The sequence below is a fragment of the Tasmannia lanceolata genome, unplaced genomic scaffold (genome assembly GCF_043159265.1).
Source record: "Tasmannia lanceolata isolate RefF3 unplaced genomic scaffold, GAP_Taslan_0.1 ptg000003l, whole genome shotgun sequence".
Classification (NCBI taxonomy): Eukaryota; Viridiplantae; Streptophyta; class Magnoliopsida; order Canellales; family Winteraceae; genus Tasmannia; species Tasmannia lanceolata.
The window spans coordinates 58580855-58599678 of record NW_027518680.1 but is presented as its reverse complement, the minus strand read 5'-3'; the positions used below and the strand labels follow the sequence as shown (position 1 = coordinate 58599678).

General features: G+C 38.2%; 2 protein-coding genes across 2 annotated transcripts; both read right to left on the bottom strand.

The window, feature by feature from the left end:
• Window positions 1-5611: 5611 nt before the first annotated feature.
• LOC143869974 (uncharacterized) lies at window positions 5612-8694 on the bottom strand. The gene is made up of 3 exons (XM_077376510.1): window positions 7506-8694; window positions 6831-7093; window positions 5612-6739 (listed from the first exon to the last, which is right to left on the bottom strand). Exons 1-3 carry the CDS (start codon window positions 8692-8694, stop codon window positions 5612-5614), a joined length of 2580 nt encoding a protein of 859 aa, XP_077232625.1.
• Window positions 8695-11853: 3159 nt separating this feature from the next.
• On the bottom strand, window positions 11854-16662 carry LOC143856909 (UDP-glucose 6-dehydrogenase 3). The gene is made up of 2 exons (XM_077367163.1): window positions 16436-16662; window positions 11854-13590 (listed from the first exon to the last, which is right to left on the bottom strand). Exon 2 carries the CDS (start codon window positions 13568-13570, stop codon window positions 12128-12130), a length of 1443 nt encoding a protein of 480 aa, XP_077223278.1. The 5' UTR covers window positions 13571-13590; window positions 16436-16662; the 3' UTR covers window positions 11854-12127.
• Window positions 16663-18824: the final 2162 nt, after the last annotated feature.

Below are 18824 nucleotides of genomic sequence, written 5' to 3'. Positions count from 1 at the left end.
TTTTCATCTGTTTTTTATTTTATAATAATTTGCTACCAACCTTCTACTATAGCAATTTCTCGGCAAGTGGCAATGGTGGTGCAAAGATGCCGCAGATGTCAAATGGTGCTAGCAAGTAAAAAAACGTAAAAAAGTAATCATTACACCAAAAAAAAAAAAAAAAAATTAAAATAGCTAAAGTATAAAGTTTTAAATGAAAAATTACCTAGAAATGGTTATAAAATTGTAAAATTATGAAAAAAATACTAATAAAATATATAAGGTTATGACAATTACTGAAAAAACACATACTTAAACTCAGACTAATTATTACAATCCAATAAAATATATAAGGTTATGACAATTACTGAAAAAACACATACGGTAAACTCAGAATAATTATTACAATCCCAAATTTAGGTTATCCGCGGATTTACCCGGACCCGCGCGGGTGGGGTCTGGGTACATGAAATGGCTACCCGCAGGATCGCGGGTATTTTTTACCCGTACCCGTTGGGTCCGTACACGCACGGGTCATACCCGTACCCGCGCGGGTTACCCGTTTGCCAGGTCTACCCAACACGTGTTCTTTTCTCTCCTCCATCTATCCCCAAGAACCCTAATATCCCCACTGTCCTTACTTTCAGCCAGAAGAGGAAAGCCAAACTGTTTTCCCTATTTTTTTAGACACATCGATATTCATCGCTATTAGAGTTTTGAGAGAAGAAACCAATATATACTGGCCAAGAGATCATGGCCAGTACTTGAGCTCTGAGGATGACTTCTAAACCATGTAAAGGGTTTAGAAAATAGAAATCATGTTTTCCTTTCATTCATTTACTTCCTTGATGAATGAAAGATACTATGATATATTCTTTTTCCTTTTCTCTGTTCAATTTACGAGCTCTCTGTCTTGCTCAATAGGTTTTTTTTTGTTTAGCATTAAATTTTTTCACTTTTTTCTGACTAGACTAGAGATTAATCCTTTACTTGCTTGGCTTTTGGACGGATTTCAAGTCTTCTATCTAACTAATTTCTTGTCTTTGTTCTTCTTTGCAACGGATAACCATATATCATCAGCTTCTTCTCCATTTCCTGCGAAGAGACGTTTTGGTTGTGCTATCACTCACAATTGTAATTTCCAAAAATCTATTCACCTGGCACTTATGGCAAGCAATTTCTTGGAGAATGGGAGCATCGGGGCTGATTCGAGTTGCAGTACTGATGCTACTCTGGTTTTATTGATCTTACCCATCTAGCCAACCATAATTTGGTGGGTACTATTTTCTAGGCACTTTCTTCTTTTATGAGTTTTTGGATTAATGTTCGAATTATTTATATTTCTATTTTGTGGATTTAATTTTACATTTCAGTTGTGTTTTGAGTATAGACATTTTAATTTCAACTGTGTGGATTTATCTCTGCTGCTTTTATCTTTGCTCTGTGTATAACAAAGAGATCCATGGATTATGAACCACTTATACAAAGTTCAGTTATGGATTTCCTTGCATTTTATAAGTTTGTTGGGTCGTTGATGCTTCTTCTTGGATATCAAGAAAAATGCTCAGGCTTTAGCATCTGCTTCTTTGACAAAAAAGTGCAGATTGATCATTATACATTTTAGTATGGATTTATTAGATGCACGCCACCTATTTGATGGAATGCCTCAAAAAAGATATTGGTACACCGAATTCGATTATTGTAGCAAATTTATTCATGCTTTGATCCATTACTTTCTTTCTTTTTTCTTTGTCATTTTTTACAAATTAATTTTTTTATTTGTTTTGTTAAATTTAGCCCATTTTAGGGACAAATTGATTTTACAAATTACTTTTCCTTTGTTTTCTTTGCTTTAATTTTGTCCATCTTAGGGACTGTTGAGGATAATTACTTTCAAGAAAGGGATCATCTTATGGAACTGATTTTTGGGGCACAACCGTTGTGGCCCATCAAATAGATGGTTTGGATCATCCTATGGGTACTTTTTGAAAAATACTGAACTAGGCAAGGTTACACCAGATAAAAGCTCTAAAATAAGGGGGTTTGGGAGTATCATAATCCTACCCCTAAAATTCTTGGGGCACAACCTATTTACATTTGGACCATCAAATGATCCTAGCCTTCCATAGGATGATCCTAACCATCCTTTCTATAGTGGTTTCCATAACAACCAGTTCCTTTTTAGATCGGACGGCTAGGATCATCTTATGGAAATGATTTGTGGGGCGCAACCTATTTATATTGTGTCCCATCAAATGGATGGTTTCGATCATCCTATGGTGTTCAATACAATACTTTTTGAAAAATACTGAGCTGCAAGCTTACACCATATAAAAACTCTAAAAATAATGGGTGTGGGAATATCATAATCCCACCCCTAAAATTCTTATATAAAGGTAAATTTGTCATTTTAAAATTTAAAATCAAATGTGGAAAGTAGGTTACTGTTTTTAGTGCATATTAGGTTACTGTTTTTAGTAAAAACTCCTACTTTTTTTTTATTTCTTTGGTTAAATTGAGCCCATTTTAGGGTCATTGATTTTATAAATTACTTTTTCCGCTATTTTCTTTGGTTGAATTTAGTCCATATTAGTGACTGTTGAGGATGATTACTTTCTAGGAAAGGTCATCACCTCATTTATTGTTTCCATGTAAAATTTAATTTTTAAGAAGATTTTAATTATGATTGTTTTTTTCACAGTAGTCTGCCAGCCAACCTCTATATTTTCATCGCCCGTGCATCGCACGGGCTTTTTTACTAGTCTAATACAATAAGCTGGGATGAAAAGATGAGAGTTTTTTCGATTTTTTTGAAAATTACGTGAGAATTACACCTCACATTTTTTGACTTTTTTGAACAAATGCACCCATTCAACTCATATAATTTCAATCCTACCCCCCCCCCCCCCGCTCCTTTCTTTAAACAAAGGCACCCATTGAATCATATAATTTCAATCCTACCCCTCCTTTATGCTTTTAACAAAGGCACCCATTAAAGCCGTATAATTTCGATCTTACCTCCTCCTTTATGGTTTTTTAATTAAAAAACTATAGGGTGATCTTAACCATCCGATTTAAGATAAGAGGAATTATGGAAACATCTATAGATTGGAGGGCTAGGATCAGCCTATGGAAATGATTTTTGGGGCACAACCTATTTATGTTGTGTTCCATCACATGGACGGTTTGGATCAACCTATGACGTGGTCCGTACCGTTCTTTGTCGGCCCGTGCATCGCACGGGTTTTTTACTAGTATATATTATAGCAGAAGAGAAATTAGAGAATTTTTTGAATATTTCCAAAATTCTGTGAGATTTACACGTCCATGTTTCATTTCGAGAATTCTGTGAGATTTACATGTCCATGTTTCATTTATTTACCATCTAGCCCTTTAATCTTATAGTTCATCCATATTACAGTCTATGGTAGAAGGCATTTGTAGGTGAGAGCATCCACCCCATATATGAAGTCAAAATCTGCTGAAAAGTTAGCCTTAGTGGCTGCCCTCACCTTCAACAGACCATCCACCAAATGCCTTCCGCGATGGATGCTAGGAAATCCCAATTTTTAATATAAAATTTGAATGGAAAGTCAACATCTGCGGCTCTCTCCCTCTCTCTGCATATCTCCGACCTTATATGCTCTGTGGACCCACTTCATATAAATGTTGTGGAATTTTTTGGCATTGGGCAGTGATAAATTCACCCCCCTCGCACTACAACATTCACCCCTATACAGCCCACATCATAGGATGATCCAAACCGTCTGTTTGATGGCCACATTTTAAATAGGTTGTGCCCCAAAATTGCTTTCCATAGGATGATCCTAGCCCTCCGATCTATAGAGAAACTCCATATAATCAAACCTCTATAGATCAGACGGTTAGGACCATCCTATGGAGATGATTTTTGAAGTGGAAGTTTTTGGCATTGGGCGGTGATAAATCCACCCCTTTCTACTACAATATTCACCCAATTGTTTTCAAAATGGACTATACAGCCCACACCACAGGATGATCCAAACCGTCCATTTGATGGCCACAATGTAAATAGGTTGTTCACCAAAAATCTTTTCCATAGGATTATCCTAGCCCTCCGATCTATAGAGAAACTCCGTATATCCATTTTGGGTAGTGTTGAAATGAGCCTCATTTACTTAATTACTCTAATTCTTTTATCTAATTCTGATTCTTAACTATTTACAAATATTGCTTCACTTTTGTATTTTATAATGTACTATGTAATACGAAGCTAGCAAGCTTGGTACTTTGTTTTTTATCAAGAAGACCGACGCTATTCATGCTATGCAAACTGGTTGAGAAAGTCATATGTTTCACTGAAAAAATAGAACCTGATTCTGTTTATTAAATGAATTCGAAGTATTTGTATTTAAGGGATAAAATTGGCTTCCAGTAGTTTAGTCACATTTTTTCTTCCATCTTTGCTTTCGGATTGCCATTTAAGAGGCTTTGTTATGGTATGATCGTGTGCCTTGCTACCTTTTAACCTCTGTCAATCAAAAGTTCTTTCTGTTATATATGTCTGATTGAAATAATGATAATCAATGCATTTCCTTTTTTTTTGTTAAAGAATGGTAGTAAGACATCTTTTTATAACTATTAAGTTTTTTTCTAGGGTGCTTTACTAGTATATATATATATATATATATATATATTGGTAATGATACCGCTACTTATTCTCCTACTATGAGTCTATGCTGCGGAACCAAACACTATTTATCAATATTCTCCGAGGTAATTCCAGGTAAATCCAATGCATGTCTCCCCATTGTTTACTACTTATTCCACTACCGAGTCTATGCCGTGTATAACGGGATTTGTTTGCAAAAAGAAAAAGAAAATGAAGAATCCCTCATGTTGTGTTGAGACACATGCGCAGGAAGACAAAGCAAGTCAGCTCAAATCCCCACGAAATGCCAAAAAAAGTAGAAATGACCAAATCGCCTGTCAATTTCCAAAGGAAATCTTGTTTTGAAAGTGTTTTCCATTCTTTTCTTCTTTTTTTTCGCTCGGTAAATTGGGGTTAGGCAGACCCCGACCAGAATATATTAAACAAAAAAGGAATTACAATCTAGGGTAGAGGGTCCCAGAGGAATCCTCTAATGCAATTACAAAAAGATTCATATGGAATACAAGATAGGGGAATGGGATCCCCTTTACAAATGCAATTGCTTTTAGATAGGAAATCAGCAGCCCTGTTACCTTCTCTCCAAATGTGGCTGATTTTCCAAGAATTTAGGGAGATTAGATCTCGATGGAGCTTTTCAAGGGCAGGGAGTTTTCTCCATGGGCAAGGCCATTGCTTTCTAATAATCTGAACTGCGTTGAGAGAATCTGATTCGATCCATAAATTTTCCACCTGATTGTTTCTGGCTAGCTGAACACCCCTGATGATTGCTTCTAATTCGGCCTCTTGAATGGGGACAGAGTCATAGGCAACAGAGAAGAGAGAAATGATCTGACCTTTACTGTCTCTGAGGATACCTCCCAAAGAAACCATATCAGAACTGATCGAAGCATCTGTATTTATCTTTAACTCAGTTTGAGAAGGAAGCACCCACTGGCAAAATCTAGCTTCCGAGTGAGAATGAAAGAGGGGGAGATTCCAAATCTAGGCTATACGACTGTTTACTTCATTCACTTCGTCAATCAGTTTAAGGAAGAGAACGCGGCTCCTTGCAACACGGCAGATTCTATCTAAGATAATGCTCTTGTGAGTTTTTATCTTATCATGAAGCCTGCAATTTCTTTCTAACCAGATGTAATAAACAGAAGGAGTGAGGAGGATTCTAGCAAGACAGCCACTCTGACCTTTGAATTTGAATTTTTTCCGGAGGGATATTTTCTTGAGAATTATTCGCCAGATCCAGGCTGAATAGGAACAAGAAAAAAATAAGTGATTAACAGATTCTGTTACACTATTACAAAGCAGGCATCTCTTATCAGCATTGATAGGAAGAAAGGTGAGTCTATCTTTGGTTGGAAGACGATCTTGAATTGCTTGCCAAGCAGTGAAGCTGAACTTCGGAATATGACCAGGGAACCACAAAGATGAAACCCAGTCTGGAGGATGGTGAGAGGATCGAATCGAGTTCCATGCACTTTTGGTGGAGAAGGTACCATCAGCTTCAGGCATCCAGACTGGAAATGATGGAGTGGAAGAAGAGAAGAGGCTAGTGACTAAGATGGCTTTCAGATCCGATAAATAAGGGTGTTGATGGATCAAGCTCCACCAACCATTAGATATCGTATCTGAGATGGTGGCAGATTCAGGAATGGAAATGGAACTTAAAGAAGATTGATTTTCCAATGGGCCGTTAGGATGCCAAGGGTCTTTCCAAAAGAGAAGGTTGGAATTTGGCCCAATAATATAGCAAATATATTTTCTTGCTATAGCTCTGACCCTGAAAATGCCTCTAACCGCCCAAGAGGGGTTTCCAGGCATAGAGATATTCCAAAAGCTTCTATTTCTGATATATTTTCTGTGGAACCATTGAACCCATGGAGATTTATCCCCAGAAACGACTTTCCAAAGTTGCTTGATTTGACCGGCGATGTTAAGATCCTTAAGACATCGAATCCCAAGCCCTCCTTCCTTTTTTGGCCTGCAGATGATATCCCAGGAGATAGGATGATATCTCTTTTCAAGAGAGGGTCCTGACCAAATAAAGTTCCGGATAATCTTTTCAATGTCTATAAGCACTTCTGCAGGAATGTGGAATGAGCCTGACCAATAAATCTGATAAGTGCTAAGGATAGTTCTTACCAGCTCAATTCTTCCTGATCTAGATAAGTGCCGGTTGGTCCAGGTTGAAATTTTTTTTCCTCACCTTATCAATGATTGGTTGGCAGTCCCTGGAATTTAGTCTTGATGATACCAGAGGTAATCCCAAATATTTAATCGGCAGATGACCTTCTCTGATATGTAGAATGTTGCAGATTGCTCTTTTGATACAATTCTCCACACTAGCAAAAAAGATTTCACTCTTGGTAGGATTAAATTCCAGACCCGAGCAAAGCTTGAAGGTGTGAAGGCATAGTAAGATTCCTGAAGCATTTGGAGGATTCGGGTCTGCATAGATCATTACATCGTCTGCATAAAAAGTATGAGAAATAGTGAGATCTCCTTTAGAGAACGGAGAGGAGATGGTTCCTTGGACAAGGCTTATATGAAGGATACAAGATAACATCTCCATAACAAAACAGAACAGCAAGGGGGAAAGGGGATCTCCTTGTCTTAAACCATTGGAAGATCTAAAAAATCCATGAGGGGCTCCATTAATGAGAACAGAAAAGGATGCAGTGGAAATGCACTGTTGTATCCAATTGCACCATCTAGGAGGGAACCCTATTTTTGATAAAAAACAGAGGAGGGTAGAGTGGTTAACACTATCAAAAGCTTTTTTTCAAATCCATCTTTAGACACATAGCTTTTTTGGAGTTTTTCCGATGGAAATTATGACAAAGATCATGAGCAATCAGGATGTTATCCTGAATGGATCTACCAGAAATGAATGAAGATTGAAAGGGAGAAATGAGCTGATTCATAAGAGGTTTGAGTCTGTTAGCCAACATCTTAGAAATAACTTTATACAGGAAGTTGCAAAGGGAGATTGGCCTATAGTTCTCAGGAGAGCAAGCATCTGGATGTTTAGGAATCAAGGAGATGAAAGTGGTATTGAGCTGAGGGAGAATTTTGCCTTTTAGAAAAAAAGATTGAATTGCTAATGTTATATCACTGCCAATAAGGTACCAAAATGATTTGAAGAAATCTCCATTGAATCCGTCTGGGCCAGGGGCTTTATTCCCGTCAGAATCCTTAATGACTTGCCAGATTTCTTCCGAGGAGAAGTCTTTAGTCAACAATGAGGCCTCAGTAGATGAAAGCTTCCTTATAGGATCGGGGGTCAGATCAGGATCTCTGCTAGATGAATTATCCACTTTATTAAGGAGGTCCTCAAAGTATGAGGACATAGATTTTGCAATTTCCCCCGGGTCAGTAGAGATGTTACCCCCGTCTGTGGTTGTGCCTTGGATGCCATTTTGATTTGATCTGGCTTTGACAGCTGAATGAAAATATGATGAGTTAGAATCCCCAAGGTTGAGCCAATTTATCCTCGACTTTTGCCTATAAAACTTTTCCTCCAAGGTGGCCACTTTGATATAAGCATCTTTAAGGGATCTTTCTTCCTGTCTCAGCTCTTGGTTCAAAGGAGAAACAGCAATTTGAGTTTGTAAAGAAGTAAGCTGATGGCAGAGAGATGGGGCTAGGACATCTATTCTTCCAAAAAACTCATGATTCCAGATTCTGAGGGCAGCTTTCACTTCACGGAGTTTTTGATAGACTCTGAAAAGGGGGGTTCCTTTTATTTCCTTGTTCCAGGCTCTTTCAACAATTGGAAAGATTGAGAGATCATCCAGCCACATGGAGAAAAACTTAAAAGGTTTTTTCAAGTTCAAGGATGGGTTGGAAATTTGAGTGATCATAGGGGAGTGGTCTGATAAACCAGGGAGGTGATATGAAACAAAGGAGGAGGGATATAGAAAAAGCCATTCTTCGTTTATCAAGGCCCTGTCAAGCCGTCTTAGCTTGATATCCCCATTATTGGATCGATTGTTCCATGAAAGAGATTGGCCAAAGGATCTCAGATCAGATAGGGAGTTATTATCAATCCAGCAGTTGAACTCATCCATATCGCTTCTGGATGGACCCACACCCCCCATTTTTTTCATCATTAAATCTGATGATGTTAAAATCACCGAAGATGAGCCAGGGCAGATGCATACCTGTAGCAATTTGGGATAGATGTCTCCAGAGGGGTCTTCTATCGATGGATTTGTTATGGGCGTATACAGAAGTTACATAACACTGAATGTTTGTTTGAAGGAATCTGATATGGCTATGCACAAATTGTTCATTTTCAGAGATGATATTCACTTGAACCCGCTGAGGATTCCACAGAATCCAGATTCTGCCTCGAGAGGAGGAGTTATAGTTTGCAAAGTGTTTCCATGATCCACAAATTTCACCTATATACTGAGGCATTTTCTGATGGGGGACATGCGTTTCAATGAGGCTAATGAAAGGCAGATTCTCTTTCTGGATTAAATCTTTAACCTCTTTTCTTTTATTTTTTGTTCCCAATCCCCTGATGTTCCACATCCCGAGCTTGATCATTGGGAAGGATTTTGAGGATGGGGTTGGGCAGTCCTCGGCGGGCTAGCATGGGGAGAAGGAATTTCAGTAGATGAATTCGCAATGGAGTTATCAAAGGGAGGCTTGAGGTTCAATGTCTCGGTTTCAAGAAGGTTCAGAGTTGGTGAGACAATAACTTGGGTCGCTTCAGATTGGCTTATCATCTTGACTGGGGGGTCATTCGCTTCTTGGATGAAAATCTGAGATTCCTCCATTGGATTAACCAATATGTCTCCAGATTGCTCGGCAGCTACATTCAAACTATCCTGGTCAGAGAGGGATTCAAAGGAATTTTTTAGCTGAATGGTTGATTTTTTACCTTCCTGACAAATTTGATTTTGGGGGGATCCATGGGGAGGAGAGGGAGAACAGGGGGTTAAGTCTTGCTCATCTGTGGCCTCTCCAATGTCTTTCTTTCCTACAGGTTTCCATTACATCTGATTGGGTTTCGACAGCTGAAGGGATTGATTTTTGGGGCATCTCTGCAAAGAATGGCTGAAAGATTTGCAATTGATACAAGAACTTGGTTTCCACTCATATTCCACAGATTGATCCACAATTCCAAATGGAGTATGGATGGGAATAAGATCTATCAATGGCTCTCCAGCTTCTACTTCTACGCAGAGTCGGGCAAAGCTTAGGCGCGAGGATTCTGCAGTTTTTGAGTCCATATAAAGAGGGGTGCCAATCGCACTACCAATTTTGCTGATACCATCCGAGTTCCAAAATTCAAGGGGGAGACCCGGAAGTTTAATCCAGATTGGGACAGTGGATAATTCTGGTTTTTCAAGAGGGATACCGGGGGACCATCTTCGAAGAATCAAGGGCCTTCCGGCATAAGAATGACCTTCAGTTTCTAGAATGTGGGTGTCTCTCTCGTGTCACCTGTGTCTTTCTCGTGTCACCTGGTCCATTCATTATTTACAACAATATCATTATATTTTCAATATAATAACACGAGAAATGCTAAAAAAAAGTCACTTTTATTCTCATTTCTAAACGATATTTATCGGGCCCCACTTCTACATTGTTTCCTAATAAGATCAATTGATCCAAACAATAACCAAAGGCAAGGCAATCTAAACAGGGGTGAGATCACTTTGATCAGATGATTCTAATCCCTTGATTGATCAAAGTTCTTTTCTAAAGAACATTGATCTAGAGAAGAGAGAATATGGAGAGCGATGGAGAGAAAAATACAAAGGGAAGTGATATATTCGCCCCCTTTTCTTCCCTGGGCCAGCCTCCTCTAGTGTATTTATCACTACCCTTTTACACTGGGTGCCTTGGATGATTGTGCTGAGAATATGCTATACCATATTTTCTTTTTTTTTTACTGTGTTACCTTAAAGAGAGTGAGCTAGCTGTGCCTCATCTAAGCCATGTCAGAGATTACACTAAACTCATCATTTTATTTCTGCTTACAGAAATTAGAGTACCTTTACGGCGCGTTTGGCTACCATGAATTGTTTTCCATGATAAATCAGGGGTCTCCAAGTGGAGATGAAGGTGAACTATGAAGCGGCTAAAAATCAGGAAACAAAAATCAGGATGCTAGTGTCTCTAGTGATGGGAAGTGGCAAAATCAGGAAACACTAGCATCCTGTTTTTTTATTTCCTGATTTGTAGCCACTTTACCCTCATCTCCACTTGGAGACCTCTAAGATTTGTCGTGAAAAATAATTCATGGTAGCCAAACATGCCCTTTTCTATTACCAAGGAAAATCACCAAAACATCGCAGTTTGAGGGCCATGGGCTATCATCAATTTCTAGGTCACACAAAAAGGTTGGGAAGAGAAGGGAGGACATGCTTGAAGAGAATGAGGTGTTTGTGTTTTTATCTCTGCCCTGTTTGGCATGGCTCTCTGGCAAGAATCCATCTATCCCTGGATTCTTCAATGCCAATTCCCAACAGAGCCAATACCATTCTGTTGAATCAAAGGACAGAGAGATTGGGACATTCTCTGATAGATTTTTTTTTTTGGGGGGGTTGGGTTTAAGAGGGAAGTATGCTTTAACACCTTGACTGAGAAGAGGCTTCTTAGAATTCTCTTAGGAAAGGCATAAATATTGGGGTGGGAAAGGCATAAAGATTGGGGTGAATGGACTGGTTTGGTAGTAGAGCACTCCCTTTGTTTGAAATGAGGAATTGAAATCTCAGGGCTGAGCTGAGAAGGGAAGGAAAGGGGTATTAGAATGACTGACCCTAACATTCTAGATCAGGTTATAGTGGAGGGCGACTCTCGTAATGTTACTAAATGGCTGGAGGGAAGCTTCTCATACGTGGCGGTTTGCACATTGGATAGATAAGTTCGTGGCAGATCCTCCATTTCTTTTCATCATGTGAGAAGATCGGCTAAAAGTTACGCCAATAGACTATAGCTAGGGAAGGAGCCTTACAGGGGGGCCCTTGAAGGATTGCTGGGGTATTCCCCTAATTCTTTTTTTCCTATTAATTTAATTCTTTGCCATTCAAAGAAAAAAAGAGAAATCTCAGGGCTGAGCTGAGATTTCAAATTCCCTTTCCTTCCCTTGTGCTCATCATCCAACTTGTGTGAACCAGAAACCTAGCGATCACCGGAATCATAAAACACACATTCTGACTGAATGGGAAGAGTTCAAATTCTCCCCACAATCCAACTAAACAAACACACAATTCAGAACTGAATAACACTTCAGAACTTCCACTAGACAACAGAGAGAAACAGTAGTACATGGTAGAAATACAAGCAAAGCAAAAAGACGAGTGAATAAAAAGAAAACATGAGAAACAACCTTTCTGGGATGCCTATCCATCTAACTAGAAGGGAGAAGGAAGAACATCAGAAAGATCATGTTTTTTTTTAAGAAGAAAAGATTAAAAAAATCAGCAACTTTCCTAATTGAATAACCCAATAAGGATATCTATTCTTCTGAACTTTTGTCTTTCTCTATGCCACAGAAGGCATGTCCTTCAACCATGGATCCAGAGGCTTTCCTATGGAGTAAACGATGAATCCAATCTTCCTTAATTTCTCGGCATCAACAATGTTTCTCCCATCAAACAAGAACGCGGGTTTCTGCATACTCTCGTAGATTTTCTGATAATCGAGCGATTTGAACTCGTCCCATTCCGTCAAAATGCAAATACCATGAGCATTCCTAGTAGCTTCATATGCATCCCAAACCACACTCACTTGTTTTACAGCAGTAGGACTCAATGGTTGGAGGTGAATTGGGTGATCCCAATCAAACTTGTTCATGATTAAATCCCTTTGTATCTGCTCCTCAGTGACCTGCGGATCATAAATACTGATATTAGCCTTGTCTCCTAACAGCCCCTTGCACACATCTATCGCGGGTGTCTCTCTCGTGTCACCTGTGTCTTTCTTGAATGCGAATCCAAGCACCGCAATCTTTTTCCCCGAGACCGTGTTGAACATCGAAGACACCACGCGGTTCACAAACCGGTTCTTCTGATAGTCATTGATCTTAATCACTTGTTTCCAGTAGTTCGCAACCTCTGGAAGGCCATTACATTCGCAAATATAAACCAAGTTGAGGATATCCTTTTGAAAGCAAGACCCACCAAACCCAACACTGGCATTAAGAAACTTAGGCCCAATCCTTGAGTCTTTTCCAACAGCATAGGCAACTTCAGTCACATCAGCACCAGTCGCCTCGCAGAGTGCTGACATGGCATTAACGGACGAGATTCGTTGAGCTAAGATCGCATTGGCAGCGAGCTTTGAGAGCTCCGCAGACCAGAGATTGGTGGCTAAGATCCGATCCTCGGGCACCCAATGAGCATAGACATCCCTCAATGCTTTAATGGCTTTCTGACCATCAGGGGTCTCCCTTCCTCCGATTAGAACTCGGTCAGGTTTGAAAAGATCTTGAATTGCAGTGCCCTCGGCGAGGAATTCAGGGTTGGAGAGGATTTGAAATTTTATCCCTTTGCTATTATGGGTAAGGATCTTTTCTATTGCTTCAGCGGTTCTCACCGGGACAGTAGATTTCTCGACCACAATCTTATCGGATTTGGAAACATCGGCAATCATTCGAGCTGCACTCTCCCAGTAAGTCAAATCAGCGGCTTTACCAGCTCCAAGGCCCCGGGTTTTAGTTGGTGTGTTAACTGAAACAAAGATTATATCTGCTTCGGATATGTGCTTTTCAATGTCAGTACTAAAGAAGAGATTCCTCCCTCTGCATTCCTTCACCACATCATCAAGGCCTGGTTCATATATTGGGAGTTGTTCACTATTCCAGGCTGCAATTCGAGCTACAGATATATCAACAACAACCACTTCAATGGATGGGCATTTGAGTGCAATCACGGCCATGGTTGGGCCACCGACATATCCAGCTCCGAGGCAGCAGATTTTCACCATCTTTCTTTTCTATGTACAACCTGAAAGTAGAAAAAAGGACACGAACTGAGAAACACATATGATAGTGAATTTCCAATATATTCAAATTTGTCAGGTTCCAAAGCCATCCATTTAGACATACCAGAATGAAAAACTAGAATGAGAAAAGCATATGGTAGTGCATCATTAAAAAAAAGGATATGATAGTGAATTTCCAACATATTCAAATTTATCAGGCTCCAAAGACATCCATTGAGACATGCCAGAATAAAAACCTAGAGTGAGAAAAGCATGTGGTGATGTAGGATAGGGAAGAGAAATAGAAGAAAGGGGATAAAAGAGAAGAGAGAAGAAGAATAAGAAGAGAGGAAGAGAGGAAATTAGGGAGAAGTAGAAGAAGAATAGGAGAAGAGGAGGAGAAGAAGAGAGGGAACAATAGAAATCAAGGGGAGAAGCTCTCAATCAATTCAATTAATCATCAAAGTACCAAATTCCTAATACAATGAGGCCAGTATATAGGCAACGTGATGGAAATAAAATTCCCTGGAAAATAAAAGTCCTAACAACTAAAAACATGGAAATAAATATCCTAGAATCTAAATAACATGAAAATAAATTCCTAAACTAAATAACATGGAAATATAAATCCTAATGGGCAAATATGTCACTTATTGGCCTATTATCTGCATCACGTGGTAGTGAATTTCCAACATATTCAAATTTGTCAGGTTCCAACGACTGAGAAAAGCATAGGGCAGTGAATTTCCAACATCGTCAAAATTTTCAGGTTCCAAAGCCATCCATTGAGACATACCAGAATAAAAACCCAGACTGAGAAACCCAAATGGTAATGAAATTCCAATATATTCAAAATTTTCAGGTTCCAAACCATCCGTTGAGATACCCATATGTAGTGAATTTCCAACATATTCAAATTTGTGTGGTTCCAAATCCATCCATTGAGACATGCCAGAATAAAAACCTAGACTGAGAAAAGCACGTGGTAGTGAAATTTCAAAATATTCAAATTTGTCAGGTTCCAAAGCCATCCACTGAGACGCCAGAATAAAAAGCTAGACTGACATTTTGCTTGTCTATTTAGTTCAATTTGTTGTAAGTTTACAGAAATTCTAAGAAGCGAAATGGTATAACTATATCCAATGTTAAGAAACTCACTCAAGCGCATAGTTTCAAGTTTAAGAGCTTATGATATAATCTGATGCTGACTTTTCAAGTACCATTGTGCTTTTTTCAGATTTTTGAGTATTCAATCCAGTTTTGGTTCTTATGATAGTTGATCAAATTCTTTTCAGGTATTATGAAAACAAAGCTACTCTGCCTGACATGAATCGGGCTGAATTGACTAGGCATGTTTTCGGAGCACTCAACTGAGGTTTAAGTACTGATTATATCATGCTAAAATAACAAGTATAACACTATAAGAATGAGAAGAGAATCACATTTTTTGATCCATAACACGCCAGAACATCAATGATCAAAGAACATGCAGGCAGAATCTAGCAGGGTAAGGCCCTGTTCGTTTGAGATTGTGACAACCGATTGTGAGCCCCAGACAATAATAGGTCTGGGGCTCACAATCGGTTGTCACAATCTCAAACGAACAGGCCCTACGGATACAAGATCATGAATGATCACTGACAGAACACTTCCAAGTGAGGGGAAAATCAAAGGAAGATATTGATCTTGGGAAAAAACCCTGGCAGGAAAAGCTTGAGCCTGGAGTTCTTTGAAAGGGGTCTGAACAGTCTACTAAGCAAGACATATCAATAAGGAAAAAAGAAAATGATAGACTTCTTTTAATCTACTGACACCACAAATATGAAACAATCAAAGAGGGCTCAGAATATAGACATATTTATATTTATGTGTGTGTGTGTGTAATATAGATTCATTAAACAGGAATCATACTATCAAATTTGAATGATTGTAGGGAAAACCCAATTGAATCTAACACCAAAGAGAAAGAAAACCAAACGTATCAAGTGGAGTAAAAGGGTGTCAATGAAGAGAAACAAGGCAAAGATCTGAAATGAACGTATTGTAGCAACCTTTTTAACTACATCGAAAGGGATCTAAAAATCCCTGCTGATTCAGAGAAGTTGAATAAAAATTGCAGCTCATTCTTAAGAGAAGAGACGTTAGGATCTGAAAAATCATCTTAAACATGAACCAAAGAATTTTATGTAGATAGGACTCAAAGAACTAGCAGAAGTTGACAACAAAAAATAAATTGGAACACTATGGGTGCATTTTGACAAACACCCAAATTACAATTGGGCCTTTTCAGATTGCAGTTTATTTGTAAACCCAAATCTATAAAAGACCCAAGTTGCTATTTGGGTGTACATCTAGATCTGAAGACAAATGTCTAACAAAAAGCCATCTAGTTTGGAAATGAAGCTATGTCAAGTCTTCCAAAAAAAAATGTGCTGGTCAAGGTTTTCACCAAATCCTCCAAAAAACCAGTTAAATCTTTTCTTTCTTTCTTTTTTTTTATGTTCATTAGTAAGAGAAAATGGACAGAGACATCAGATCCAATAATAATAATAATAAATCAATGAGAACTGCAAAGATCTAGTAATTTGTGAACAGATCCCATCCATACATGACAGTCACAATTCATATCATAACAAATCAAATAACACAATTGGGATCCAATCATTGAAAAAGAAACCCAAATACCTAAACAAATCAATTCATATCAAGAGAGAACACAAAAAACAAAACCAATAGACCAGATCCCAAAAAAAAAAAAAAAAAAAAAACCCAAATGTAATCTCCCCTACATGAACAATTCACATTCCAGATCAACAAAAGTAACCAAATTAACAGAATTAATGTATCAAATTTTGAGATCAGCATTACCTTCTAGATTGCTCACTTCCTCTATTCTCTCCCCAATGATCAGAACAAAAAAAGAAGAAAAAAAAAGAGACAAATGGAGGGTCTCTAGATCTTGAGAATTGAAAGAATACTCAGATTTTCTTCTGGAGAAAAACTATGTGACCTCACCCTCTTTAAATACAAAAACCCAACTGAGATCTACCCTTTGTTTTCCCAAACTAACTAAGCAAAGTCAGATTTAACAGCTGAGCATGAATATTCAACACACGTTTTCAAGCATACATTCCACTAACAAGAGAAAAAAAATACACATCCCAATAATAAAAAAAGACTACTGATATTCCCACTACATGTTTTAATAATGGGACAAACTCACCTTCTCTTTATTATTTAATACTAGCTGTCAATGGCCATTACAATTCCCAATAAGCTCTCAAAAACTAATTATATAGAAAAAAGACAAGTTGAGTACGTGCTATTATCAAAACACGGTAGTGCGAATATCAGTGGCCTAAAATCCAATCTTCCAAAAAGAAGAAGAAAATGGAAAGAGAAACAGTGAAGATGATATTTTTACGCCCCCTACATTACACATGCGCCCCCCTTATAACGTTATTTGCCGTCAAAAAGCGTTAAAGTTGCCCACTTTTCACGTCAGATCAATCCATAAGGGAGCGTTCATGTAATGCAGGGGGGGTGAAAATATCATCTCACAACCCAAATCGTTGGAAGGTAAAAAAGGCAGATTAGGATATGATGTTTTCGCCCCTCTGTAGGATTATGCGCCACCCTTTTAACCTGACTTGACGTCAAAGCGCTACAGGGGGCGAAAAAATCATCTCGCCATTGAAAAATAAAATGGAAATTCAACGCGGTTTCAAGCTGGAACTACGCGCTACACCAACAAACAAGTGGAAGGGGATCAATGCTTGTGGGGTCCACACGAGTTCATGTGAGTGTAATCTAGACCGTTGATCTTGTAGACCATCGTATGAAGTAGAGGCAATAAAAAAAGTCAAAACATTTTAGATATTTGTTCTGTAAAACTAAACGATGTTTGAAAGATCAACGGCTTAGAATCATCCAATCAATGTTAGAATTAGAAGATCATGTGGCACATGTAGGCCCATAAAAGTGACATTTAGGAAAGAGCTTAACATCCACTTTCTTTTTATCATTTTTCTAAGATTAAACATATATTTTAACAAGGATTTGCTGTGGAATTTCGCAGAGCTGATTTTTGCATGGGACAATAGCCACATAGGCTCACTTTTCAGCAGATTTTGTCTTATTCATTTAATTCAACTGAGGTGGCTGCTCTCTCATGCAAAAGTCAGCCACGAAATACCTTTGCGCGAAATACCCAAGTAAAGAGAATACATTTCAATTAAGAAAATGACACATAGAAGTCCAAAATTTCACCAAGAAAAGGAAAAGGAGAAGAGAAACTCAAATAAAATCAACAATTGAATGGAACCCAAATCACAGATGAAAAATCTAAAACCCTGATATAAAATCTCTATCTCAAAAAGAAAATGTAAATAAGTTAACCATGTCTTAAGAAACCATATAAAATGCATCTTCCAAAATACCCCGTGTCTTAAGAAACCATATAATCTCAACTCAACTCAACTCAGCCTTTGTCCCAAACTAGCTGGGGTCGGCTAATGAATCCTTTAGAAAATATTCATGAAAAAGGTGAAAGAATCTATCCGGCTCAAATTGACTTAGCCTAATCCTGACGCTAGCTGGGTTCGTCTACATGGATCATTTTCTTTCATTCTCTCCTATTCAAGGTCATGTTCTCTGTTGTGTTCCAAGCCATCAACGATACCCATGTCTTAGAAAACCATATGATCTAATTTTCAAAGATCCAGATCCCACCAAGTAAAAGAAAATTCTCCAAAAAAAATAAAAAAACAACTTTCCTATAGTAAAAATAAATAAATTCTCCAAAAAAAGAAAATGGTTGGTCTAATATCATTCAAAAAATAAAAAATAGTTACTCCAAACAAAACAAAACCTCCATTTAAAATCCATATTCCAACCAAACCCATATCTCACAAACTAAAAACAAAAGAGAAGTGGTTTGAGTGTTGCTTTCCATGGGTATTAGTGTTTTAACTTTTAGCCTAACACGAGATTTTTAACATTTCTGATAGAAAATGATGGAAAGCTTCAAAACCCAGAAAGGGATTGATTAGTTTATTCAAAAGCAATTGAGTGAAGTCGAAGCCATGGTAGGAGAGATTGACAGTTAGAAACCCACATTGTAGACAAAAGAGAAGAATATGGAGTTTTAACGTGAAGAGCCTAACAAAATGGCGTTAAATTAGCAACAAAGATGCATTAAAGCAAACGTGAAGAACACTACAAGGGGAAATAGAAAAGGCCAGGAGAGAATTATACC

Bases quoted from the DNA above. Each gene is read 5' to 3' on its own strand.
- LOC143869974 (XM_077376510.1), bottom strand. From the start codon at position 8,694: ATGGATGAGTTCAACTGCTGGATTGATAATAACTCCCTATCTGATCTG. The intron at 7,094-7,505 runs GTAGATCCATTC...CTTTTTATGCAG, and splicing joins TCAATCTTCATTCATTTCTG to ACGATGTAATGATCTATGCA. The intron at 6,740-6,830 runs GTGAGGAAAAAA...AGCACTTATCAG, and splicing joins GCCAACCAATCATTGATAAG to ATTTATTGGTCAGGCTCATT.
- LOC143856909 (XM_077367163.1), bottom strand. From the start codon at position 13,570: ATGGTGAAAATCTGCTGCCTCGGAGCTGGATATGTCGGTGGCCCAACC.